Here is a 27,416-nt window from a genome sequence, read left to right on the forward strand (position 1 = left end):
ACAGCACGATACTACAGCAAGTAAATGGGCCTACAGGTTAGCCATGGATTAGGGTGACCAGATTTTTGTAGTCTGAAACCGGGACACTTCGGGTGACCAGACGTCCCGGTTTGACCGGGACAGTCCCGGTTTGGAGTTGTGTGTCCCAGGTCCCGAGCAAACCCTCTCGGGACACAAATATGTCCCGGTTTTGGCCACCCACTACACTGCGCCATGTCTATCAGGGTAAATATATGGAAAAGAGTACATGTTTACCTGCCACAATTAATGGTAGCCAGTGCTTGTATAGAAAGTCTGAGGGAGTCAGTTGCGATTTGTCATTCCTCCCTCTAAAATTGGTTAGAATGCAGGAAATGGCATCTAAAAAATACATTTTTTCCTGGGGGAGGACCCCCAAACCCGCCCGCCAAATATTGTCCTTCAGTCACGCACGAAGTGTCCCGGTTTCAGACTACAAAAATCTGGTCACCCTACCATGGATGCATAATCCCCTCTCCTAGGCATGCTGGTCTTCCTAGGTGAGGGGTGTACAAAACCATGTCCCGGGGCCCTTGCTCTGTCATACAGCCTAGGTCTACCACAAAGTTAAAAAATAAAAAAAATGGTTACATTCGCTTTACGTTGAGTAGGCTATTACACACGGTGCATATCAACCACACAGCATGGTTTCAGAACTGGTGTGCCACCTGTGCTCTCCCCCATCCTCCTCCATGACTGAGGTTAGCTACTGTGCATGGTACCGTTCCGCCACATTGCTCCCTTTCGGGCACCATTGGGGGCCGCCCCCTTGCACGGGTGAGGCATAAATGCAATTTTGTTATGTGCAGTGTTCACTTGTGTGCTGTGGAGTGCTGTGTCACAATGACAGTGGGAGTTGGAGTTTCCCAGTTGGGCTTTCACTTCACTTTACTGGGCTGGGGGAAAAAGAGCCCTGTTATTTTTGCATACTCCCCTTTTAAATTGTCAGACAGTCTCTAAGAAAATTCAAACAACCCAACAGCATAAACTCCCTTAGGAATGCCGGCCCACCAGGAAATGCACTATATGCCAGATTACCAGTCCGGGCCTCATCATTAAACATTACCTAGACAGCAGGGATGGGGAAACTGTTTTCATTCGAGGTGCCACTTTAAATTGTATAAAGTCCTCTAAGGGCCGTACTGTCAATGTAACGGAGGCTAACTAGCAGAGTTGGCGTGGAACGTTGGTAAAACCTCCCTCCGATAGCCTCATAGTCTTGTGTCGTTGGGCCGAGAGGCTAGTCTCTTGGCCCAGCGGTATCGTCAGAGAGAGTAGAGAGAGAGAGAGGTTCCATTGGCCCATTGTTTCCTGGTTCTATTATTGGGGGGGAAATCCCCCTTTAGGCAGACCTAGGCAGATTTGAGGACTGTTCTATTCAATGCTAGGAGCATTATGACACGCCCCTTTAGGCAGACTGGAACCTGGTCGCATAGGTGCCCATAGAAACCTATTATGTTGGCATATCTCTATACTTAAAGAATCTCTGGTATCGTACTGTGTTTCCCATTGCCGGACCGTTATAGTTGACGAGGTCGCACGTTCGATCCCCGAAGGGGGTGAACAGGTGCAAGATGACCTCCGTCACATGAACACAAACCAGCAGGGCTTGACACTGGCACCTGCCAACCTGCCAAGTGCTGGTAAAACTTGGCAGAACAATTTCAGTGTCACTAGCCAATTTTGGCAGGTAGTTTATTCTATGGTATCACATATCATTCTGCACTTTGCCCCTTGTGTATCAATTGTTTGTATTTAAGTTCAAGAAAAAGCTAATTTACTCAGTTTCTATTTGTTTGTTTTATTTCCATACAGAAACCCATACACTCATCTTCTTGCTTTAAGCACCTCATCTTCTGAGGTTAGATATACAGTATCATGATAAAAAATACATTTTAAAAATCTAAAAATTTGTGGCTAGTAGAATAGCTGGATGGCTTGTGACTCGGGAAAACCACTAGCCACAGTGGCCGGCAGGCGAAAAAGTTAATGTCAAGCCCTGCAAACCAGGATATCCCCCAGGAGGCGGCCACCTTTACAACAGACCCCACCTTCAATAGGTCCCCTGAAAACAAAACTTAATTGTATTGCAAATGTGATTTCTAAGATTTCTTTACAAAACATGTCATATTTCACATAGAAGCCCATAACATTAAAGTTGTATCAGGAGCCAGATCAGACGGCCTCATGGGCTGTAAACGGAACATATAGGTTCTCCACTATGCTGTGCTGTGAATGGTCAGATCTAAAATGCAGTCAGTCTTTCACGAGAGTGCTTTTCATTTTAGGTCAGCTCCTTGGAACTTAGATTTTTTTTTTAGCATGAGGCTCTCAAAGTGTTGCAAGATGTACGATAATTATCGTATTTGTAATGTCACTTTGTGTCCATTTTGTCCTCTCGAAAAACATGATATACAATGATTTCAGAGTTGTCATTCAGTTCATTTAAATGGACTTGTATTGGGTCTTGTACAATGATTTCCTACAACAACAAAAAAACCAAACATGATAATTTTGAGGTTTTGGTACGAAAATTCAGCATTTTCCACCTGGCAACACTGTCTCCAACAGACGTCTGCCTGCATCATTATCACCTGCAGAAATGTCCTTCCCGCCGTCTTTTGGACCTGACAAAATTAACACCTTTTATACTCTAATTTAACATAGCCTTTGTGGCAACTTAGTGCTATTTTACAGGTTTTGATTCTGTTTTGTTTCCATATGGCTCTAAATTAACTTTTTTCATCACCAGCCACAATGGCTCGTATAGATGTTAATCTTACTAGCCAAACACACCCTCACTAATGGGTCAAATTAGCAAGTGAGTTAGTCTTTTCTACCAGCCAAACTAACATTTCACAAGCATTTGTTAATTTAGAGTCCTTAGGTATAGTACCAAATTGTGGTTTTACTCCAGAGCCTACAGCATTCCCAACCTGGGGGCCGGGGCCCATTATACCCTACAGCATTCCCAACCTGGGGGCCCATTATAGATACAGCATTCCCAACCTGAGGGCCCATTATACAGCATTCCCAACCTGAGGGGCCATTATACCCTACAGCATTCCCAACCTGAGGGCCCATTATACCCTACAGCATTCCAGTTCCCATTATACAGCATTCCCAACCTGAGGGGCCATTATAGATACAGCATTCCCAACCTGAGGGGCCATTATAGATACAGCAGTCCCAACCTGAGGGCCGGGGCCCATTGGTGAGCTGTGAAGGTGCTGCAAGTGGGCTGTGAAATCACACAATATAACAGTGTATCAATATCTTGCAAAAGCTCAATTCTAATGTCATTTCCTCATTTGTGAATGGGATGGTGAATGAAGAATAGTCCCCCAAAAATTGATGTGGCTAGACTGACACATTGTGTTCTCCACGGAGGCGGGGCATCAGCAAAACATGATGCTTCAAGCACGGACCGGTCACCGAGGACTGGAGTCCACAAATTGGAATCCATCCAGTGATCTTCACAGTGCTGCAGAATAGAATCACAAATGGAAGTCAAGTCAAGTCAAGAGTACTTTATTGTCAAAAATCTATGTAACAGGGTTAGCACAGAAGTTTGAAATTGCGTTTGACCAGTCTCCAATGTGCAGTTTAGCTAAAAACATCTAAATAAGACTGACAATAATCTCTCTCTCTCACACGCACACACACACACATGCGTCCACACACACAACTAATCTACTCATACATGAATTTACAATCTTTTCTCTGACACATTCATTCACAGCATACACACAGGCAATACACACTCACACATTATGTGCAGTTTTTCAATCACTTACATACTGATATAGACATGTACAATACAATACACACACACACACACACACACACACACACACACAAACAGTGGGCAATACGAATACTGACATAATACACACACACACACACACACACACACACACACACACACACACACACCGGTGTCCTGTCGATATAAGCTCCCTGTCGAGATGAGCTCCTTTTAGCTACTGAGCATGTGCACGGCACGCATGTGCAGCTCCACGCCGCGACTTCTGCGGCTGATTGCCCATCGAGCTGAGCTGAGCTACCCAACAGCTGATCTTGAGAACATGTGCAATATCAACTGCAACAACACAACGCAACCCAAAAGTAGGCCTAATAGGTGTAAGGTTTGCAGAACCACAAATTCAAAAACACTTATTCAACTGCAGGCTCACACACACCTTGGTTGATTTTGTTGACTTTTTCTTGAATAAATGCCACCCATTCTATACGTCCCCCTCCGCACTCTGACAGCATAAATAGATAGGACGCCACGTCACTGTCGAGTTAGGCTACCGGGAGCTCATCTCGACGAGGCAGCTCATCTCGACAGAACACCAACAAGGTTCCATCCCCCACAACCACCCCTGCCCATCCGTGCCCACATTGCCCCAAAGTATGTGGATTCAGGATTGGTCTCTTTGCCCACAGGACCAAGAAGGAGGACAGACATACTCAAGTACGAGTGTGTCCACCGATGATGATGATGTTGGTGTGTGTGTGTGTGTGTATTGTGTGTGTGCAAAGGCGGCAAAGGGGATTGTAGAATGTTCTAATGAATGAATCGTGTGCACGGAAAGATAGAAGCCAATCAACATTTTCATTATTATTGGGGTCTTTTTGCCCCTCCACCGTAATCCTCTAAAACAGGGATGTCAAACTAATTTTGGTCAGGGGGCCGCATACAACCCATGTGGACCTCAAGCGGGCCGCATTAGTAACATCATCGCAAAAAGAAACACCTTAAATCAGAGGATTAGTTTTCAGTACTATCACGTTTTAAAAGTATGTTCAATGTGTAGAAACCAATGCAAAACTAAGCTTACTAATCCTATGCAACATTTCATTGATTTCTTTCATTCATTGCCAACTACCAATGAATAAAATACGGGACAGTTATTTTTGGCGGGGGGTCTGAATTTCTTTGTATTTCCTGAGTGTCATTTCCTGCATTTTAATGCATTTTAACTTCCCGTTTCAGCTCAATACGAACCAATACAAATACAATTATGTTTCTTATTTAATTATAGCTAATACCAATACAATATGAATAAGAAGTATTAACATTTGATCTCTATATATGAGGTCTATCTATATATGAGCTTTATCAAATGCCTGTCACAGTACAAATTCACAATTTATAAAAGAAGTGTGATGTGCACTACAGCACAGTATAAGAGAGAGAGAGGACCATTGGGTTAATGTCATGCAGGTCTCGATTTTGCCCCAAGTGGCGTAATTGCGCATTTCTTTTATTTTTGAAAAAGAAATACATCCGGGCCGGATTGAACCCTCTGGCGGGCCGGATGCGGCCCGCGGGCCGTATGTTTGACACCTATGCTCTAAAATCTAAAAAGAGTCATGTGTTGTGTGTTATGTGGTAGCTGTAGGCCTATGTACTGTATGTCCACGACAAATTTCACTGGGGACGAATCTTGAGTCCTGAATCTGGAATATACTGCTGAGTAAGCCTACCTGTATGTCCTCCAAAGCAGAGGGAAACTACTGTAGGTTGATTATTTATTTGCATCGTTTTTTGTGTCAGACGTGAACTGTGGGCATTGGTTCGGTTCTCAAGTTCCAAGTATGTGTGCAATTTCACACAGAGGCCTACTTCTTTCAGAAAAAAAGAAAACTCTTATGAAAAAAGTTGTTCTGGATTACTGTATAAACTGCTGTGTTTTACTGTAGTGTTACTATAGTACAACTGCTATGGTAGGCTTAGGCCACAATATAAAAATATTTAAAACAGGAAGATTTTGTACACAAACATACTGCAAAAAGGTAGGCCCGGGGCCACATGTCATGCAGGTCTCGATTGTGCCCCAAGTGGCGTAATTGCGCATTTCTTTTATTACCTTCGCCAGAAGGTTATGTTTTGCCCGCCGTGTATTTATTTATTTATTTATTTATTTGTGAATATGTCTGTTTGTTTGTACTTCGTCTAACTCAGTCAAAACTGACCCGATTTTTATGAAATTTTGTGGGATGATTAGTCATGACCCAAGGAAGAACCGATTAGTTTTTGGGAGTGATTGGGTCAAAGGTCAAAGGTCAAGGTCAAAATGTTTGTTTGTACTTCGTATAACTCAGACAGAACTGAGCCAATTTTTATGATATTTAGTGGGATGATTGGTCATGACCCAAGGAACAATTGATTACTTTTTGGGATTGATTGGGTCAAAGGTCAAAGGTCAAGGTCACGAAAAGGTCAAAAACGTAAATTGAGCCGATTTTTATGACATTTAGTGGGATTATTGGTCATGACCCAAGGAACAATCGATTACTTTTTGGGAGTGATTGGGTCAAAGGTCAAAGGTCCAGGTCAAGGTCACGAAAAGGTCAAAAACGTAAATTGAGCCGATTTTTATGAAATTTAGTGGGATGATTGGTCATGACCCAAGGAACAATCGATTACTTTTTGGGAGTGATTGGGTCAAAGGTCAAGGTCAAGGTCACGAAAAGGTCAAAACGTAAATTGAGCCGATTTTTATGACATTTAGTGGGATGATTGGTGATGACCCAAGGAACAACCGATTACTTTTTGGGAGTGATTGGGTCAAAGGTCAAGGTCAAGGTCACGAAAACGTTTTTTTTTGCCAAGCACTACTGTATATGCCAGAAGAACGTGTGAATGCTGAATTGAATAAGAGGTCAAGACTGGGCCAAAAATGTAATATTACAATATTCCGGTCCGATTTAAATGAAACTAACACCAAAATTTGGAGAATGTTATGCCCCACACTTTGAAGATGGCCAGAAAAAAATAAGTGGCGTAGGCGAAGGTTTGCGCTCTACCGAGTGCCCATTCTAGTTTTTGAAAAAGAAATACATCCGGGCCGGATTGAACCCTCTGGCGTACGGTGCAAGGAGAACAACCTGTTCCTAAACATCTCAAAAACAAATGAGTTGATAGTGGACTACAGGAGGACAAAGGCTAACATTCAACCGCTGGTCATCGATGGGGCCTGTGTGGAGAGGGTCTCTGATTTCCGCTTCCTGGGCGTGCATCTGAGGGACGACCTTACTTGGAACACCAACACCACTGCCACCATCAATAGTGCGGGTTCAGTTGTAAGTTTAGGAACATTTCATATAGATTTTTCCATTCAGCATTTTTTTTACTTCTAGGACCCCCCCGAATACAAATCCACCTGTTTCCAATTTTTTCCTTAATATTTAGTGGCAAATCCTAGATGGCTGCCATTGTGTACAGAACATTCGCCATTATTGCTGTTTTAAGGATTGAATTTCTTCAGTTCATCTTTTTTTTAATTTCCAGGACAATATTTAATAGAAAACAACTTGTTTCCAATGTTTTGCTTCCTTTTCAATGGGACAATCAAGATGGCTGACATCATATTTGGCCAAATTGGCATATTTAGTATTTTGTATGTCTATTCACCCATTGTTGACTTTTATTGGTATTTTTTGTTACATGACTGAAATCAGCCATAACATAAACTAAATCAATTACAAAATCCAAGATGGCCGACATTTCATATAGCAAAATCAATATTATCATGGCGCTTTCAGGTCTATAAAAGATTTTGTGCAGGACAAATTATTGCTCAAACAAAAATTACTATGAATCCATTCATGTACAGTACCTGTTATGCAGTGTTACCTGTACAGTAGTATTGCATATGCACTGGTTTGGCTGCCTATGTCAAGGCCAAGGCCTACAAAGTTGCTTCAGGGTCAGCTTATCTGAAGGCTATGAAACCAAATATTCTGTCCGGGATGCTGCTTTCCTCCAATTCCAAAAGTCTTGCCATGCTCTCTGCTCACACAACTAGGCTCTTTGGCATGAAAGTCAGTGCACACCCATGGCCCTAGTAATGGCCACACTATCATACCTTTGTAAGACCTTTGGCATCATGAAGTATTGGTGGCACAAGTGTGAATGTAAACTGTGTCTGCCTCCAGGGACGCCGCCAGAAATGTTGGGCCCCACGAAAGATTCGATTTTTGGGCCCTGTCAGTGCTTGGGCCCTTAGAATCTGTAACATCTTTCCCCCCCTAGCGGCGCCCATTTCTGCCTCAATGATGCTACAGAGTATTCTCTATATATTAATGCGTGGAATGAGTTAGTCCTATTGCCCATTCTTCTGGATAGTTCTTCTATGACATGAATTAATAGGATTTTCTTGTACTTCCTGATCAGTCTATAGAGTTTAGTTGGAGGCAACTGGCCTTTTTTTGCAACTGGCAAGTTGCAAGCCAATCTTTGCGCACAACATTTAAGGTGTGTCACCCCAAACTTCAGATGCTCTACCTCTGAGACTGAGGCATCGTGAGGATGGATAGAGGGCTCCAATCCTGTCATAAATCCTGTCCTGCTGCTATACTATTGAGGTCAGGGGTCAGTTCAGATATCGATGAGATCTAGGATATTTGGACATCATGTTTTGGCAAAATATGAGATAAATGTTGATGACATGTAATGACAGTTATGTGCCAAAATATTACCAATAGGCATACAATACTGCAGATTGGCTTTATAGACCTTAAAACACCAAATGTCCTTATTTTGCTCTAATGACAGCCATCTTGGATTTTTTTCTTCTGAAAGTTAAAGGGAAAATAAAAACAAGTTGTTTTGTATTCAGAGGGGGTCCTACAAATAAATAGGATAAGACACATTACCTGGTCATAAAAAGAACCGTTCAATGCCTTTTCTGATGTCATGTTGAATTTTTACAACAGACTGAATCGTTTTTTAATTAAGTTCATGTAATGGCTGACTGAACAGTCCTTTATCCATCGTGAATATTACAAATACAAGAAAAACCAATGACTTTAGAGACCTTAAAACACCAAATACATAATTAATGCTATTGATATGTCAGCCATCTTGGATTTTGGTACTAAACACGGGGGTGAAAACAGGTTGTTTTTTGTTCAGGGGGTGTAAGAAATATAAAAAACACAGATTCCAAAAAGTATATGACATGTTTCTTTCAATTACATTCAATTGTGTTAGAATATGACCATATATCCGCCATCTTGGATTTTGGGCGTTTCCACTTCAGAAAAAAAATGGAAACAGGTGGATCCGAAGACTATGGGGTCTGTAGTTGATAAAAAACACAATTTGGAAAAATCTATATGAAATGTTCCTAAACCTTATTTTTGGGACAACTGAACCTGCACTACAAGAAGGCACAACAGAGACTGTACTTCCTTAGGGTCTTACGGGCAAACCATCTACCCCAAAGTCTACTGGTGGCCTTCTACCGGAGCTCCATAGAGAGCATCCTAACATACTGTTTATGTGTGTGGGTTTCAGAGGTGGAAAGAGTACAGAAAATGTGTACTCAAGTAAAAGTATCTTTACTTTGCCTAAATTCTACTCAAGTACAAGTAAAAGTACCTATCTAAAAATCCACTCAAGTAAAAGTAAAAAGTACTTCACTTAAAATGTAATTTGAGTAAAAGTATTTAGTTACTTTTAATTAGCTTTCCTCTTGAGAATGTCATGTTTATTTTTCTTGAATATCGTCCTCCATAACCTCTATCTCTTGCTTGGCACCAGCCATCATCCAATACATTGATACAAGATAGTAAAATAGTGGAAATGCTGTGTGCCATCCTGCACAATCTTTCATTTACGGCGGATTGTGGCATTATTGTGCATGGCATTTTGTCTCTCAGTCATTTTTTTTTACTCAGTACTCAGGCCAGGTTCCAGTGTAATTGAGTAAAGTACTTGGGTCAAAATGTACTCAAGTACAAGTAAAAGTATTAATTTAAAAAAATACTTAAAAAGTACAAAGTATTCATAAAAGCTACTCAAGTACAATATTGAGTAAAAGTATTTAGTTACTTTTCCACTCCCCAGCTGCATAGCAGCGGACAGAAGAGCTCTTCAGAGAGTGGTCAGCACAGCTCAGAAGATCACCAGCTGTCCCCTGCCCTCTTCAGAGGAGTTGTTCTCCTGTCGCTGTCTAAAGAAAGCCAAGCAAATCATCAGAGACCCCTACCATACTGGACATAAACTGTTTGAGCTGCTGCCATCAGGCAGGCGTTACAGGGCTCTGGGTACAAACACAAACAGGCTAAAAGACAGTTTTTATCCAAAAGCAATCTACACACTTAATTTTGCACAGCTGACTTTTTAAAATCTTAATTATTTTTATACAGTATATATATAGGTTCTTTGTTGATTTTTAAGCACCGTGAGCATCTGCACTTTACCAATTTCGTTGTACCTGTACAATGACAATAAAGTTTCATTCATTCATTCATTCACATGCGGCCTCCTCACTCAGTGTGGCCCTTGAATAAAACACAACTTAATAATATAACATAACAAAATAATAATGACAAGATTATTTTGAACCACTACTGAATTAATCTGTTGTACTGTTGGCAGAAAGAGAACACATTACTTCCAAACAATATCGGCTGTCAGAGAGCAACCAACTGCACCTCGAACTCTGCGAGTTGCAGTCAGGGTCGTGGTCATGTGGTGTGGCCCTCCGATGGTGGCCATGAATAAATGTGGCCCTCCTTATCATGCAAGTTGCCCATCCCTGTTATATTACTTCAGTTTTATTTATATTTTTTATTATTTGTTTTTGTACAAAGGTACATTTCAAGTTATTCAGACCAGCGTTATTCTAAAAGTCTGTTCAATCCTCGAAGTGCATGTCATCTCAACGTCACTGTTTGGGAGTTACCATGGTGCGTTTTTCTAGAAGCTGACAGAAAGAGAAACCGGCAGGAGAACTCTCGAGCGGAGGCGCATCTGTAGCCGCGAAAACTGCATTTGATTGGCACGCGACGTCACTGGAATGGGCGGGGTTATGGTGGAAAGTGCTAGAAAGAATCAAAGCACAACCGCCCTGACTGGATAGTCTCCTTCCGTGACATTAACAAGTCCCCCCTGCCTGCACGAACAAGTTGGTGATGCTTCCAGATGTTTCCCTCAACTCCGGTTGATTGCAATTAAATCAAACACATCTTCTGTATAATAAGCACATTACCCGCTTTATTAATGCAAACACAGGAATAGAATGGCAGGTAAATAATTGGAGTAAAATTTGATATGACATTTATCGTATTTTAGTTAGGAGTACTATCTGAATGAACAGCTTATTCTTTTCAATAGACTTCATTGCTATTGTTGTTTTGTTTGTTTGGTTGTTTGTTTGTTTTTTTGTTTTTGTTTTTTTGGAGGGGGTGCTTTAGGGGAGGAATAAAGGGCAATATCACACAATTTAAGAGACACCCAGAGTTTGCATTGATAGAGAGACGACAATGTAAATGCATAAACAATAGGCCATAGAGAAATTGCTATATTTTTAATGCAATGATTGCATTATCAGTCTGATCACAGTATTGGACAGCTTTCGCATAAATGCGGGTGTTACATGAGCTTTGATGCAACTGCAGTACAGTACGTCACCTACTCCAGTGTGTCGCAAAGAGGATGCTTGAGATGCGCGGATGAATACGCCCGCACTTTCAAACACTGAGGCTATATAGACATTGGTCTTTTAAAACGACTTCCCTTTCTATTTCCCTGCGTCAGAGTGCGGAGGGGGGACGTGTAGAATTGGTGGCATTTATTCAAGAAAAAGTCAACAAAATCAACCAAGGTATGTGTGAGCCTGCAGTTGAATAAGTGTTTTTGAATTTGTGGTTAACGGTGCGGTTAAAAATCAAACGGCCTACCTGAGGTGGGCCACAATTTACTGCTCGTCTACAGGGTGGGTCGTTTGATTCAAAGCCTACTTTTTAAGGATAATTTCATTAGTATTTCATTTGATTATAGATTGGTACTCTTTGTTCCTCTGCATTCAGCCTACATGTATATGGAAAAGGCACTTAGTGGGTTTGGCAGTTGACAAAACAATTTCTATTGTGAGCAGGTGTGATGGGTGCATTGTTTGATAAGGCTACAATTTTGTCAATTTAAAATGTGTGTTTTAAACGGGTGTGTTTATGCCCTGTTACTATTGATGGCCTATTTGTGTTAAACGGAGTACTTTCGTCTTGAGGTAGTTGTGAGGGTTGGTTCGCCCATCACGCTGCCCTCGTAGCATTTTGCCGGCCCTTGAATGGAATTTACTACTAATGTGGGTTAGAAGTTAATTTAGAGCCGTTAAATACAAGTGTGAAGTGTGTCGGTTACATCGTATGTGTGCATGTGGCTGTCTTTGAAATGCTGTTTTGTCGTTAATTGCTCGTGTATGTCCCCTGACATTGACGTGCCATGTATGGGCGATTGTACCAAATGGACTCATTTTGCTTGTGGTGTGGAGCGCATCCATTTTGGTTGTCCGTGCCGGGTAATATGAATCGGCCTCCTTCATCGCTAGCCAGTATGATATATTCGACATCTTACGTCAGCTTCTGGCTGTTTGGCTATGGACTTATCTTGTATTACCATCTTATTTTCTGACTGAAACCGTATGACTCCAGCCGCTGATTTGACGGTACAGATGTGTGACCGCGCCGTCGGACACGTGCAACTCCCATTGTGTGCCTTGTGGTGTCGCCATGTTGTTTTCTCCTGGGCTGTACATCCGGCTCGGCTAACGAGGAAGAACAGACCCGCGTGGGGGATGATTGGGTTGGTGTTGCGCTGTAGAAGAAATCGAAAGTGTTCCAGTCAGTATTACAAAACCGATACCGGGCAGGTGCAATTCAAAGCTAATGCATAAACCAGTTTTGGATAAGGGAAACGGCACAATTCCCCCCCCCCCCGCATAAACAATAGTTGGAACATTTGAATTAAGTGTTGAAATGCATTTTCCCTCACAGGATTTGACATTGGCTTTGCCAGGCTGTAGTAGTAGACAATGGATCTGCAAGTTTTGTCATGTTACAATTAAAAATGTCATGTTTGTATTACTGTGCACTGCATCACTGCATTATCCCTGCCAAATAAACTAAAAATGGAAATAAAAAATGTTTTTCTTTTTTTCTTTTTCCCCTTTTAACCCTTTAGATGCCTGAAGAAATGCGCCAAGATGAAGAGGCGGAGACCTTTGCCTTCCAGGCCGAGATCGCCCAGCTGATGTCCCTCATCATCAACACCTTCTACTCCAACAAAGAGATCTTCCTCAGGGAGCTCATCTCCAACGCCTCTGATGTAAGAGCTTGCCCAAGTCTGTTTGAATCACCGATTATGGATACCATGATATGGATAACATGAATCATCTAAATGTGATGTGAAGTACTCCACTCAACCGAAATCTCCATCCATAATCTGATTTGGTAGTGTTAGTAATTCTTTCCCCCGCTGTAATTTTCGTATGAATGGAAAACAAAACATTCTTGCTCTACTACTTCTACTGTGTGTTTGCATGTTGCAATCACCGATTATGGATCACAAGTCACAGATTATTGATGGAGATTTCAGTTGAAATATATATATATTTTTTTTGTCATCTGTTTTTTTCCCTTTGCTTTCTTATGAATGAAGCCAGTTGTTTTGGGTGTCTTGTGGTTTCATGTCTCATTTCCATGAGTCTGACCGTGTCCTGTATGTCCCCTTCAGGCTCTTGACAAAATCAGATATGAAAGCTTGACAGACCCCACCAAGCTGGACAGCAGCAAGGACCTGAAAATCGACATTGTGCCCGACAAGAACGAGCGCACCCTCACTCTCACCGACTCTGGAATCGGCATGACCAAAGCAGACCTCATCAACAACCTGGGCACCATCGCCAAGTCAGGAACCAAGGCCTTCATGGAGGCTCTGCAGGTAGGCAATACACTACACTACCCAGCATGCACCACTACACTATGCTTTTGACACTGTGTGATGCAGTCAGTGTTCTGATTGGCTGAACAGCGTCTTCATCAGCTGATGCAGCTCAGGAAGCCAGAGATACTTCAGTTCACTTTCAGATGCCAATAGGGAACTCCTGTATGACCGTAGCAGACAAGTACCATTGTATCTCCATAGCAGACGAGTACCATTGTAACTCCGTTGGCACTAGTCGTCATCTATTGGCTCCAGTTCTAGTGAAGGCCTCTAATGCTAGCAGCATAAATCAGAGCTGACTGTCATTACTGGCACAACTCCCAACTGCAACCTGATCTCCATCCTTTTATTTCTCTCCCTGTCTGTCTCGGTCTCTCTCTGGCTCCCTCCCCATCTCTAGCCAGGTGCAGATAGTGCTAGTTAGTTATCTACTATCCATAATACAAGTTCCCTCTTTCTTCGCTTTCTCTATTCTCTAGCACATTGAATGGCAGTTTGGTATGATGTGCTAAATAAATAATATTGATTGCTCTCCATCCCGTCTCCAGGCTGGTGCAGACATCTCCATGATTGGGCAGTTCGGTGTGGGTTTCTACTCCGCTTACCTGGTGGCCGAGAAGGTGACCGTCATCACCAAACACAACGATGACGAGCAGTACGTCTGGGAGTCCTCCGCCGGGGGGTCCTTCACAGTCAAGGTGGACACCGGTGAGTGCCGAGCGCTATGCTTAGAAGCTGGTTTAGTGGTGAACAAGGTTAACTGGTGAGTGCCGAGCGCTATACTAAGAAACTAGTTTAGTGGTTAACTACGTTAAAGCCATGGTTCGGAGTAGAATCACCCTAATGCCATTTGAACCGTGACACCCATCCACCTTTACACCCGAAGTGTTTTCTGCCGCAGGCTTACATCAACAGAGTTGCCGTGTTATTCAATGTTTATTCCGGATAGCTTGACTCAAGCGCATATGGATCCTGGGCACCGTCTCCAAACTTTCCCCACAAAAATAACATGTCATGACACCAAACTTCTACAGTATAACAAATGTGGTTTGTACTCACAAAAAGATGAATTTGAAACTTTGTACATAGTCCAGGAGTTTATTAGTAACAACACACGAGACGATTAGCTTTTCTGCTGCTAAACATCCGTCGACGTCACTTCCTCCAGCTGGGACTTTGTTGATGGAAACAAATATTGTAAGGTTTGTGTTTTAGTCCACAGCCAGGATATATGCACGAGTGTGGCATCGTCTTCTATTTATTAAACGTGGTAAAATTTAAATCCGAAGTGGTTAATTTCTTAATGTCTTTTTGAGTTTTCCGCCTTCCGGACTCGCGTGTATTTGTTTCCATCAACAAAGTCCCAGCTGGAGGAAGTGACGTCGACGGATGTTTAGCAGCAGAAAAGCTAATCGTCTCGTGTGTTACTAATAAACTCCTGGACTATGTACAAAGTTTCAAATTCATCTTTTTGTGAGTACAAACCACATTTGTTATACTGTAGAAGTTTGGTGTCATGACATGTTATTTTTGTGGGGAAAGTTTGGAGACGGTGCCCAGGATCCATATGCGCTTGAGTCAAGCTATCCGGAATAAACATCGAATAACACGGCAACTCTGTTGAAGTAAGCCTGCGGCAGAAAACACTTCGGGTGTAAAGGTGGATGGGTGTCACGGTTCAAATGGCATTAGGGTGATTCTACTCCGAACAATCGCTTTAAGAGAACCTTGTGGTACTTTGTCTAGTAGAAGAGCCTGGAGTCCTGATGTTGTTAACCAAACGATGCCTGCAGGTACATCTATTAGCAGGTTTACCACTTCCTGTAGGTTAACTAAACCTGATTTATCATTTAACCCCCCAGAGCTGACAGACCACATTTGTTTTCCACAAAGTATTTGGTCCATTTCTAAGCAGATCGGAAAATTCGTTGTGCAGCGAACAATATTGGCTGTAGTGTGTGAAGAAAACAGAAACTGCATGTTTCTTTTTTTTTTTAATGTGGGGCTCCCCTGTTGGCTTGGCCAATACAGCTCTTATCCGGGGACACGGACACACACACACACACACACACCCCAGTGATGACCCAAATTCATGGGTGAGCGGTTAGGGTGTCAGACTTGCATCCCAGAGGTTGCCGGTTCGACTCCCGACCCGCCAGGTTGGTGGGGGGAGTAATCAACCAGTGCTCTCCCCCATCCTCCTCCATGACTGAGGTACCCTGAGCATGGTACCGTCCCACCGCACTGCTCCCCATGGGGCGCCACTGAGGGCTGCCCCCTTGCACGGGTGAGGCATAAATGCAATTTCGTTGTGTGCAGTGTGCAGTGTTCACTTGTGTGCTGTGGAGTGCTGTGTCACAATGACAATGGGAGTTGGAGTTTCCCAATGGGCTTTCGAATGCTGTAGGGTATAATGGGCCCCAGCCCCCAGGTTGGGAATGCTGTAGGCTCTCACTTTCACTTTCACTTTCAAATTGATGTCCTGGTGCACCTTGTGCTGCTGGGCAACACTTCACTTGTTTTGCATGAAGTATTTAGTCCGTTTTAGGCAAATGCTGAAGATGAATTGTGAAGAAAAACGGAAGCATCAGATGTCTTAAATGTAGGGTCCCCTGCCTGACAAGGCAGCTCTTAGCCGGACTCACTCACTCACTCACTCACACACACACACACACACACACACACACACCAGTGGTGACCCAACTTGACATACTTGCGCTCTGAGAAAACTGAAGTCATAAGCTTCTGGTGAAGAGCGCAGGCCAAAGACCCTCTTCCACCAGCTGTTAAGTGCTGTGTTGGGAATCATTTACTTTGGTAGATAAAACCATCTGCTCTCCACCGTGATTGGGCCTCAGCATCCCTCCTCACAACTAATAAGCAGAGGACATCTACACTGGTCTTCCTCCTTGACTTTTGAGGGATTTGTTTGGATAACTTGATCAGAGGTCATCTTAATGTAATTGGCAGTTCAGAATACCATATTGAAGCAAGAAACCTTTTCACATTGTCACTTAAACGTGCCCGTCACTTATCATCGCGCGATGTGTTTTCTCCTCGTGCAGCAGGTGAGCCCATGGGCCGCGGCACCAAGATCATCCTGCACCTGAAGGACGACCAGTCAGAGTACCTGGAGGACAAGAGAGTCAAGGAGATCGTCAAGAAACACTCGCAGTTCATCGGCTACCCCATCACCCTCTTCGTGAGTACCGCTAGCCTTTCAGCGTCCTCTTCTAGGGGTGTAACTAGTAATCGATATGCATCGATCCTGAGGCAAATGACCGGATCATATCTTGGAGCATTTTTCAAGTATCGAAAATGATCAAATCGGCAGCCCCTGCCCAATGCTTTAGTCGTTAATTGTGCAAGATGATAGAAGTGGAAAAGTAATTGGGGGGGAGAAATCAAATCGTATCGTGGTGCATTCTTAAGTGTTGAAAATAATTGCGTCACTGCCTTAAAGTGATACTGTCCCATTTTTGGAAGTGAGCTTATTTTACACCTCCCCTTGAGTTAAATAATAGGGTTTTACCGTTCTCCTGTACTTTCAACCGTTCTCGGGGTACGGCAGTGCAAATTTTACCTCCATGCTAGCAGTTAACATTGAGTCCTATGAGACCAGCTCGCGGCTAACTGGTCTCATAGGACTCAATGTTTACGGTTAGCTTGGAGCTAAAATTTGCACTGTCTTAACTAGAAAATGGTTGAAAGTACAGGAGAACGATAAAACCCTATTGTTAAACTCAAGGGAAGGTGTAAAATAAGCTTATTTCCAAAAATGGGACAGTATCACTTTAAGAAATCTATCGTTTTAATGGAAGCTGTGATTTACACCCCTACTCTCTGAGTAGTCTTGTGTCGCTCTCTTCGAGAGTAGTCCTTTACACTCAGTTCATTAGCAGTTTGTCAACTTCTGTGCTTTATGTTATTAAAAAGCGAAGCCGGACTTCTGGCTATGATTGTAGTATTTATTTTGTAGGATGGCATGGCGGCTGATGGACCTTTCCGTCTAAGCCATATTCAGCATCTTGCCGTTATTAATATTATAATGATAAAAAAAACGTTTTCCATCCCTGTTAAGGTGGAGAAGGAGCGTGACAAGGAGATCAGCGACGACGAGGGCGAGGAGGAGAAGGCCGACAAGGAGGAGAAAGAGGAGGAGGAGGGCGAGGACAAGCCCAAGATCGAGGACGTGGGCTCGGACGAGGACGAAGACGACAAGGATAAGGACAAGAAGAAGAAGAAGAAGAAGATCAAGGAGAAGTACATCGACCAGGAGGAGCTGAACAAGACCAAGCCCCTGTGGACGCGGAACCCCGACGACATCACCACCGAGGAGTACGGAGAGTTCTACAAGAGCCTCACCAACGACTGGGAAGACCACCTGGCAGTCAAGGTATGCCAGCACACTGCACACAACCCATATTGCATTTATACCTCACCTGGCCGTCAAGGTACGCCAGACGCCAGCACACTGCACACAACCCATATTGCATTTATACCTCACCTGGCCGTCAAGGTACGCCAGACGCCAGCACACTGCACACAGATTGCATTTATGCCTCAAGGGTGGTTTATGCCTCGAGATCAGCGTCACTGCATCATGATGCAGTGAGCCGCGCAGTTAACGTAGTGAAGCCCCCCCCATCACGCAGGTACTCTGGGGCACCTCCCCAAAATTGTGTCTCGACGCAGGGAGCGACGGCGTGAAAGGGCGAAAATAGGTCTCTGATTGGTCCTCTCGACCAGCCTGCTCTGTCCTCGAGTCGAGAACAAGCGCTACTTCCTTGTTCTAACCTTCGTCGGTCTACGGACTGTGAGCTCTTCATTAAATAAGTTGCCCGTGCTTTGTTGTTTGATTTATTTACACGAACCGAAGACAACACATGCGCTTGCAAGTTTCGACGCTGAAGTTATTTGGACAGTTGAACAGTGGTTCCGAGGTCGAGGAAACATTCCGCTTCGTCCTCGACAAATGAGCCACTTCTTTGTTCCAAACTACTACTGTGGCTGCCAGTGCGATCAAACATGCACGTGATATAAAGATTTAATGTTTCATTTTCATTCTCGTCGAGTCTGTGATGCTAAAAAACAACAGACACGTCTAGTTTACTCTTTGTATTGAAGGCAGTTTCAGCGTGGAATGACATCGCGCAGACCGTGCTTCAAAACAGGGCATAAACAAGAATTAACTGCATCATGGCTGCGTCAAGCTCACTCTGTGGCACAAGTAGGAAGCATAACTGAGCCTTCACCTGGCCTTCTTTAGCAGAGACAGTAGAATAGAGAAGGCTCACTCTGACTGGATTCCACCTGGCCATTAAGATGAGACCTGAGCTCTGATCGTTTATTGATGTGTCTCAGATGTCTAAGTGTGTTTGGCGTGTTGGTTATGCATTGAGACATAGTGCCCGAAGTACACCATCTGTGACGCAGCAGATGTCTTTGACAAGTGTGTGTAGACGCGTGGCCGTCTGGCTGATATGGCCAGTTGGTGCCATTAATATTTTGGTAGTGATGACTTGGCACCCATGTAAACATCTGTCTTGTTAAATGTCGTAACTTAACATTACACTTAGCTGACACTTGTATCCAAAGCGGCGTGTGTAACTAATTTTGTATTTATTTAAAAGGCTATTAAAGGTAGTGGAGGGAATAAAATGAGCAGTTTTTTAAAGGTTTGTCATCAATGGAGAAGAGCGCAGGCCAAAGACCCTCTTCCACCAGCTGTTAAGTGCTGTGTTGGGAATCATTTACTTTGGTAGATAAAACATCTGCTCTCCACCGTGACTGGGCCTCAGCATCCCTCCTCACAACTAATAAGCAGAGGACACCACCTCAAATGTTCTCAACATTCAAAGGTCTTGTTCAAGTGAGGCGGGCGTTGCCTGCTTCTGATGTTCTGTTTCCATGGTGTTCTGATGGTTCTGTTTCCATGTATCTGATGTTCTGTTTCCATGGTGTTCTGATGGTTCTGTTTCCATGTGTCTGATGTTCTGTTTCCATGGTGTTGTGCAGCACTTCTCTGTGGAGGGCCAGCTGGAGTTCCGTGCCTTGCTCTTCATCCCCCGCCGCGCGCCCTTCGACCTCTTTGAGAACAAGAAGAAGAAGAACAACATCAAGCTGTACGTCCGCAGGGTCTTCATCATGGACAACTGCGAGGAGCTCATCCCAGAGTACCTCAGTAAGTTTTGATATGTTTGCATCCTAGAGTACCTCGTGTACACACACACACACACACACACACACACACACACACACACACACACACACACACACACACACACGTAAACGCAAACCATTAGGCCACGGCTAGCTTGGAACTAGAAGAAGCATCTACTCGACTATGAGAAGGGTTGGAAGAACAACTGAAAGGTGTAATGCAATTATTTAAATCTTGGGTGGGCTGTTGCGTTGGTTTGAACACCATTTCAAAACTATGTCTTCTGGTTTCCACACAGGTTTTACCTACCGGTACGTTCATGCAACCCAAAGACCCTCTTCCACCAGCTGCTAAGTGCTGTGTTGGGAATCATTTACTTTGGTAGATAAAACATCTGCTCTCCACCGTGACTGGGCCTCAGCATCCCTCCTCACAACTAATAAGCAGAGGACACCTGATATCTGTGTTGTAAAACAGTGCCACAACTCTAAAACTTAGAACTGTGGCCTAACGGAAGGGCATTAGCTTACTAAGGTGCTATGTCAGCGACCCAGGTTCAATCTCAGCCCGGGTCATTTGTCTGTCCTTACGCCCGTTTTCCTCTCTGCCGTACAGACTTCATCCGCGGCGTTGTGGACTCTGAGGACCTGCCCCTCAACATCTCCCGCGAGATGCTGCAGCAGAGCAAGATCCTGAAGGTCATCCGCAAGAACCTCGTCAAGAAGTGCCTGGAGCTCTTCACAGAGATGGCCGAGGACAAGGAGAACTACAAGAAGTTCTACGAGCAGTTCTCCAAGAACATGAAGGTAATGAACATCTACAATGGGAATGGCTAAACTGGTTTTGCAGTTCTCGAAGAACATCAAGATGATGAACTGATTAAAAAACTGATAAACTACGAACAAAGCGCATCTGGTTATGTGCTGCTGCCAGTAGGTAAACTGGTTTAACATTTGGGGACAGCCATTGCTCTTGAACTTCAAACCCAAACACAACAGCATCTTAGGCCTACAATATGAATAGGAATGTTTTTGTAAAGTAGTGTTACTTAAACTATTTTTCATGTTTTGAATTAAGCTAAAGCCAGGCTTCCATCAGCATGGCTGATCGGAAGAGCGCAGGCCAAAGACCCTCTTCCACCAGCTGCTAAGTGCTGTGTTGGGAATCATTTACTTTGGCAGATAAAACCATCTGCTCTCCACCGTGACTGGGCCTCAGCATCCCTCCTCACAACTAATAAGCAGAGGACACCTTCCTGTACTTGCCAAAAGGACATGACTAGTCAGTCCTGCCTCAGTCGCATCTTTTTTTACTCGGCAGTATTGTGTGGACTGACTTAGATGCTAGACACAGTGGCGCTGGTCTTGTTTGTGCCATGCTTGAGTCCCCCACCCCTCTCTGAAACCAGAGACTCCCCATGGCTGCTGCTGATCTATGCCAGAGGAGGACTTATTCCATGAAGTCAATATGCAATGCAACAATACATTTCTAGAGTTGCAAACTGTACCGTCCATAGTCATTGTTTGTGAAGGGAAAGGCGGCCTCCGTTGGAACTGATTGTACATGAGGCCCCAAAATTTCCAACCTGTAGTTCCGCGCAGCTTCGTGAGCTCCACTACTAGGTCTGGGAGCATGTAGAAGGATTCCATTTCTCCAGTCAAAAAAGAATCGGAGCATTTATTGCTTCAATATCTATAAATTCCTTCAAAAGACGTTTTCTGTTTATCTCCAAATCATCAATATAGTCTACAATATGTCCTGTGACTACTCAATGTGAGCTGCCATTGATATTGAAGCAATACATGCTCCGATTATTTTTTTGACTGGATAAATGGAATCATTCTACATGCTCCCAGACCTACGTGTGTGTTTGGAGTGCCACCAGGGGGCTCAAGAGCCACACACACACACACACACACACACACACACACACACACACACACACACACACACACACACACACACACACACACACACACACACACACACACACACACACAAAGAAGCCAGGCTGAAACTGCTGCTCCGCCCCTGGACGTGACTAAAAGGTGTCTCTCTCTCTGTGTGTTCTCTGTGCCTCTCCAGCTGGGTATCCATGAGGACTCCCAGAACCGCAAGCGTCTGTCAGAGCTGCTGCGCTACCACAGCTCCCAGTCTGGAGACGAGATGACGTCCCTGCAGGAGTACGTCACTCGCATGAAGGAGAACCAGAAGGCCATCTACTACATCACCGGTAAGACAACAGGCACCACACTACATCACAATACTATATCTCTACATCACCGGTAAGACAACAGGCACCACACTACATCACAATACTATATCTCTACATCACCGGTAAGCAGACATGCACTCTACATCACATTACTATAATACAATACATCTCTACTACATCACCGGTAAGCAGACATGCACTCCACACTACATCACATTACTATACATCTCTACTACATCACCGGTAAGACAACAGGCACCATGCTACATCACATTACTATAATACAATACATCTCTACTACATCACCGGTAAGCAGACGGCAGATGCCACACTACATCAATGCTACATCACAATACTAATATCTCTATTACATTACTGGTAAGCCTGAAGGAATTATAGAGGAGAGTAACTAATTTGAATACCGGGGGGAAATGAATGTGTAAAGCATCTTGCATAAAAACGCATTATGCCCACATGGACATTCCAAGACGCACATAACACAGGTAGTAGTCAGGGTGGGGAAATACTAGTTTTACTGATAAGACTGATACTATGTATTCCCCTGTTAGCCTGTGCAGTATCTGAAGTCATCAATGGTGAAGAGCGCAGGCCAAAGACCCTCTTCCACCAGCTGTTAAGTGCTGTGTTGGGAATCATTTACTTTGGTAGATAAAACCATCTGCTCTCCACCGTGACTGGGCCTCAGCATCCCTCCTCACAACTAATAAGCAGAGGACAACTGATCAATACCTAGTAGAACTTGCCCCCCATTGAAAAGGCCATCAGCTGTGTTCCTGATGGCAAAGTGCGCATGCACGCTACACAGCAATGGCAGCTATGTGGCATTTCCATGCGTTCTGGTTAGAATTTTCTGGAATGGCAATTTCACATGGCACATTTATTTAATGTGCCATCAAGAACGTAGCCATTATTCATGTGTCGTGATATTTCAAGCCTCAACTTTGCATCCCCTTTATTTTGCACCTCTTCATGTTGTAACATCCCTCATCTCTGACCTGCAGGCGAGAACAAGGACCAGGTTGCCAACTCTGCCTTCGTGGAGCGCGTGCGTAAGCGCGGGTTCGAGGTGATCTACATGACGGAGCCCATCGACGAATACTGTGTACAGCAGCTCAAGGAGTTCGACGGCAAGAACCTTGTCTCCGTCACCAAGGAGGGCCTGGAGCTGCCCGAGGACGAGGAGGAGAAGAAGAAGATGGAGGAGGACAAGGCGAAGTTCGAGAACCTCTGCAAGCTCATGAAGGACATCCTGGACAAGAAAGTCGAGAAGGTACACTTAAGGTTTCCTCTTGAAAAAAAAATGCCTTCCCTCATATAATTTTTTCAAATCTGAGGCGGAGGTTATTTTTGTCAGACATTATAAACATGGCTCTCAGTAGTCTTGCCCATTCTGAAGGTCTATTGGTATTTGCCCATTTTGAAACCTCTACTGGTATTGCAGACACTTAACACTTCTCCCCTCCTTCTTGGCTACAAACAGGTTCCATAAACAATTACGGTATAGACATGACTTTGTCTTTTGGTGAGTTAATCTGTGCTAGGTTTGGTTTGTTGTACTACTGAAGGTTGTTGGTTTGCGACTTGGAAAGTGTTTTTACTCGACATCGGAATGAAGTGATTCGGGAGTTTGCTGCCATTCTTGTGGAAACGGTGTGCTGATGTAACTGCTCGGTTTTGACCTAATATCAGCTGAACATGTTCCATCAGCTTAGGTTTTGCCTGTTGTGTGATATTGAAGATTTTTGAAACCTAACAATGTTCTTTTGTGCATGAATTAACCACAGCTTGCGTTTTTATTGAACATGGACTGCAACAAAACTTTTTAAAAATCAAAACAAGTCAATTTCCTAATGTTGTGTTCAGTAGTGTTCGGATGATGGTGCCAGTTATATCTCCATGTTGAGCAATAGCAGTATGAAGACGGCACACTGATCTTTGCTGCTAGTTTATTTGGTGAACACGTCGAATCTGATGGAGCAACAGCGAAGCGCGTTGTTCACCAAATAAACTACCAGCAAAGACCAAATGAACTACCAGCAAAGACCAGTGTGCAGTGATTTCTCCTTCCTTTAGTTGGATTACTTTTTACTGCACATCACCGGCACCTGGGACTCTGCTTTGAGCAGTGTAATGACCTTTGACCTTTGACATCATCTCCTCCCGCAGGTCACTGTGTCCAACCGCCTGGTGTCGTCACCCTGCTGCATCGTGACCAGCACGTACGGCTGGACGGCCAACATGGAGCGCATCATGAAGGCCCAGGCCCTCAGGGACAACTCCACCATGGGCTACATGTCCGCCAAGAAGCACCTGGAGATCAACCCAGACCATCCCATCGTGGAGACGCTGCGGCAGAAGGCCGAGGCCGACAAGAACGACAAGGCGGTGAAGGACCTGGTGATCCTGCTGTTCGAGACGTCGCTCCTCTCCTCAGGGTTCTCCCTCGACGACCCCCAGACGCACTCCAACCGCATCTACAGGATGATCAAGCTCGGCCTGGGTAAGCGGCAAGCGGAACTGAACTACACTACACTACACCACACTACACAACATTAAACTACACTTAACTACACTACTCTTAACTGACACTTAAACCCCTGGGTAAGCAAGCGGACCTTTACCACACCTCACCTCACTTAACCTACACCTCACTTAAACTGCACATAGTTGATGTAGGACTGGGTAAGCATGGGGAACGCCACTTATAATTGGCTACTCTTGACTGACACTTAAATCCCTGGGTAAGCATGCGGAAACGCCATTACACCGCACTTTACTACACTTTCACTTAAACTACACTTAGCTGATATATCCCTGGGTAAGCATGGGCAACTTAACCACACCACACAACACTAAACTACACTACACTTAGCCTATATAGCTCTGGGTAAGGACAACGCCACTTAAAACTACACTTAGCTGACCTATCCCTGGGTAAGCATGCAGAACTTAAATGCACTTAGCTGACCTATCCCTGAGTAAGCATGCGGAACTTAACTGCACTTAGCTGACACTTATATCCCTGGGTAAGCATGCGGAACTTAACTACAACTCACTTAAACTACAAATAGCTGATATAGGACTGGGTAAGCATGGGGAACGCCACTTCACTTAAACTGCGCTTAGCTGACATGTCCCTGGGTAAGCATGGGCAACGCCACTTACACTACACTTAGCTGATGTAGGACTGGGTAAGCAAGGGGAACGCCACTTAAAACTAACTACACGAGGCGTTCCACTTGGCTGATAACTTTACATTACCATAGACTTTAATGACATATTCATGGGTCAGGAGAACTTCCTGAAGACAACACAGGGTTAAAAGGCTCAGCTGAGCGTCCATTTGCATCCTCCAGACAAGCCTTGGTTTGGATTTCCATCTAATGGTGATCTAGAATGTTTTCAGTGGTAAATGGTGTGTCCTTGCAAGATGAATGCCGGTCCAATAGACTTTGCAGGTGATTGATTTTATGCCTCATGGTCCAGGAGTTGCTGCTTGTTGCCAGGCAACAGAAATGTCATTCACATAACGCGTCCTTAGCAGTCAGGACTCGTTTGTCACCCAAGACATAGCCAAGTTTCACCACCAGGGTTTCTTGTACAAGTTTCCCTTCGGGACAATTTCAGGGCCTCAACCACTTAACCCCATGAAATTGTTGCCTCCTAAATTGAGACTAAAAACATATTTAATGATGAGGCGGGGCTCCAAGACCAGTTATGCCTCCAGAACCTTAGCTGCTAAAGTTTTGGCTTCCTGTCTCCATGCTTTTACTCATGCTCCTCCCCTTCCTGTCTCCACAGGTATCGATGACGATGACGTCACCACGGAAGAGCCCGCCTCCTCCGCCCCCACCACAGACGAGATCCCTCCCCTGGAGGGAGACGATGACGCCAGCCGTATGGAGGAGGTCGATTAAACGCCAACCCCCCCCCATACGCCACACACGCCACATTCCCTACACACACACACACAACAAGCTCCACCTGTGATACAACAAAACAAACACCTCACATTTTTCTTCCAATTGTATCTTATTTGTCATTTCGTCCCTTCGTGTTGGATGGAGAGCCAGGTTTAAATGTCCTCCTTACAATGGTTAAAGAGAAAAATAATAAGAAACACACTTATAAATAATACAAAAAAATGTCCATTTACGCTGTACAGTGAAATTAAACTAAAAGTGGCTCGTTCCGGAGCTTGTGCGTTTTATCTGGTAAGGGACGCCAGCCAGAGGAGCGTTTAGGGTTGTTGATGGGTGATGAGGGTTCTAGAATGGCGTCACCTCGGTGATGATGGTTCTAGAATTGTGTCACCTGGGTGGTGACAGTTCTAGAATGGTGTCACCTGGGTGATCAGGGTTCTAGAATGGGGTCACCACCCGGGTCTCCTGAAGCTTGAGTCCCCTGTTGCACTGAGTTTAGAAGTTTTTAAGGGCACTGTTGTCGTCACCATGGGAACGGAACGCAGGGGAACTGGAACATTCCATCAGACTGAAGCAGAAGGGGAGGGGGGATGGATGGATGGATGTGAAGGGTAGAAGAGAGGAGGGATGGATGAAGAGAGAGAGAGGGATGAAGAGAGGAGGGATGGATGAAGAGATGAAGAGAGAGAGAGGGATGAAGAGAGAGGGAGAGGGGGATGAAGAGAGAGAGAGAGGGATGAAGAGAGAGAGAGAGAGAGAGAGAGAGGTTGCCTGGCTCCACTGCTCATGAGTGATGTGCACGCTGCATGGTGAGAGGTGGGCGGGGCTAACGGTTCTTCTGCCCATGTCCAGATCTGTCTGTATAAGTCTGACATTTTGATTTTTGAAAAAATTAAAAACGTTATACTGGAAATGTGTTGGTTGTCTTGGTCTTGATTTGAGTTTTCCCTCCTTAGCTGCTACACCACACAGACGTGGTCATTTATTTTTTAAATGCTGTACTTGGTATGGGATTTATGTTCAGTATCGCACAAGAATGAAACGGGTTACTCCAAAAATATTGTAATGGGCCTAAAAGTTATGTTTTTTTGGTTACATGTAGTGAACACTAGTTTTTCCAGATGTTGGAGTAATACTTTTGCTAATGCATTTGCAGAATAATGTGCAAAACGAAGCAATGGCTTTCGTTAAAATCTTAACAATTTAAAAACAACCAAGTGTTGACCAAGTTAAAACTGACCAGTTAAAACTGTCAAATGTAACGGAGGCTAACTAGCACAGAGTTGGCGTGGAACGTTGGTAAACCTCCCTCCGATAGCCTCATACAGTCTC

General features: G+C 44.1%; 1 protein-coding gene across 1 annotated transcript; it reads left to right on the forward strand.

Moving 5' to 3' along the window:
* Nucleotides 1–11,525: 11,525 nt before the first annotated feature.
* hsp90ab1 (heat shock protein 90, alpha (cytosolic), class B member 1) lies at nt 11,526–26,997 on the forward strand. The gene is made up of 12 exons (XM_063223761.1): nt 11,526–11,645; nt 13,001–13,144; nt 13,553–13,759; nt 14,311–14,470; nt 16,828–16,964; nt 17,844–18,158; nt 19,781–19,946; nt 20,541–20,731; nt 22,011–22,158; nt 23,163–23,431; nt 24,328–24,661; nt 25,963–26,997. The coding sequence occupies exons 2-12, from the start codon at nt 13,001–13,003 to the stop codon at nt 26,076–26,078; spliced, it is 2,187 nt and encodes a 728-aa protein (XP_063079831.1). The 5' UTR covers nt 11,526–11,645; the 3' UTR covers nt 26,079–26,997.
* The last annotated feature ends 419 nt before the right edge of the window (nt 26,998–27,416 follow it).

The sequence above is a fragment of the Engraulis encrasicolus genome, chromosome 18 (assembly GCF_034702125.1).
Source record: "Engraulis encrasicolus isolate BLACKSEA-1 chromosome 18, IST_EnEncr_1.0, whole genome shotgun sequence".
Lineage (NCBI taxonomy): Eukaryota > Metazoa > Chordata > Actinopteri > Clupeiformes > Engraulidae > Engraulis > Engraulis encrasicolus.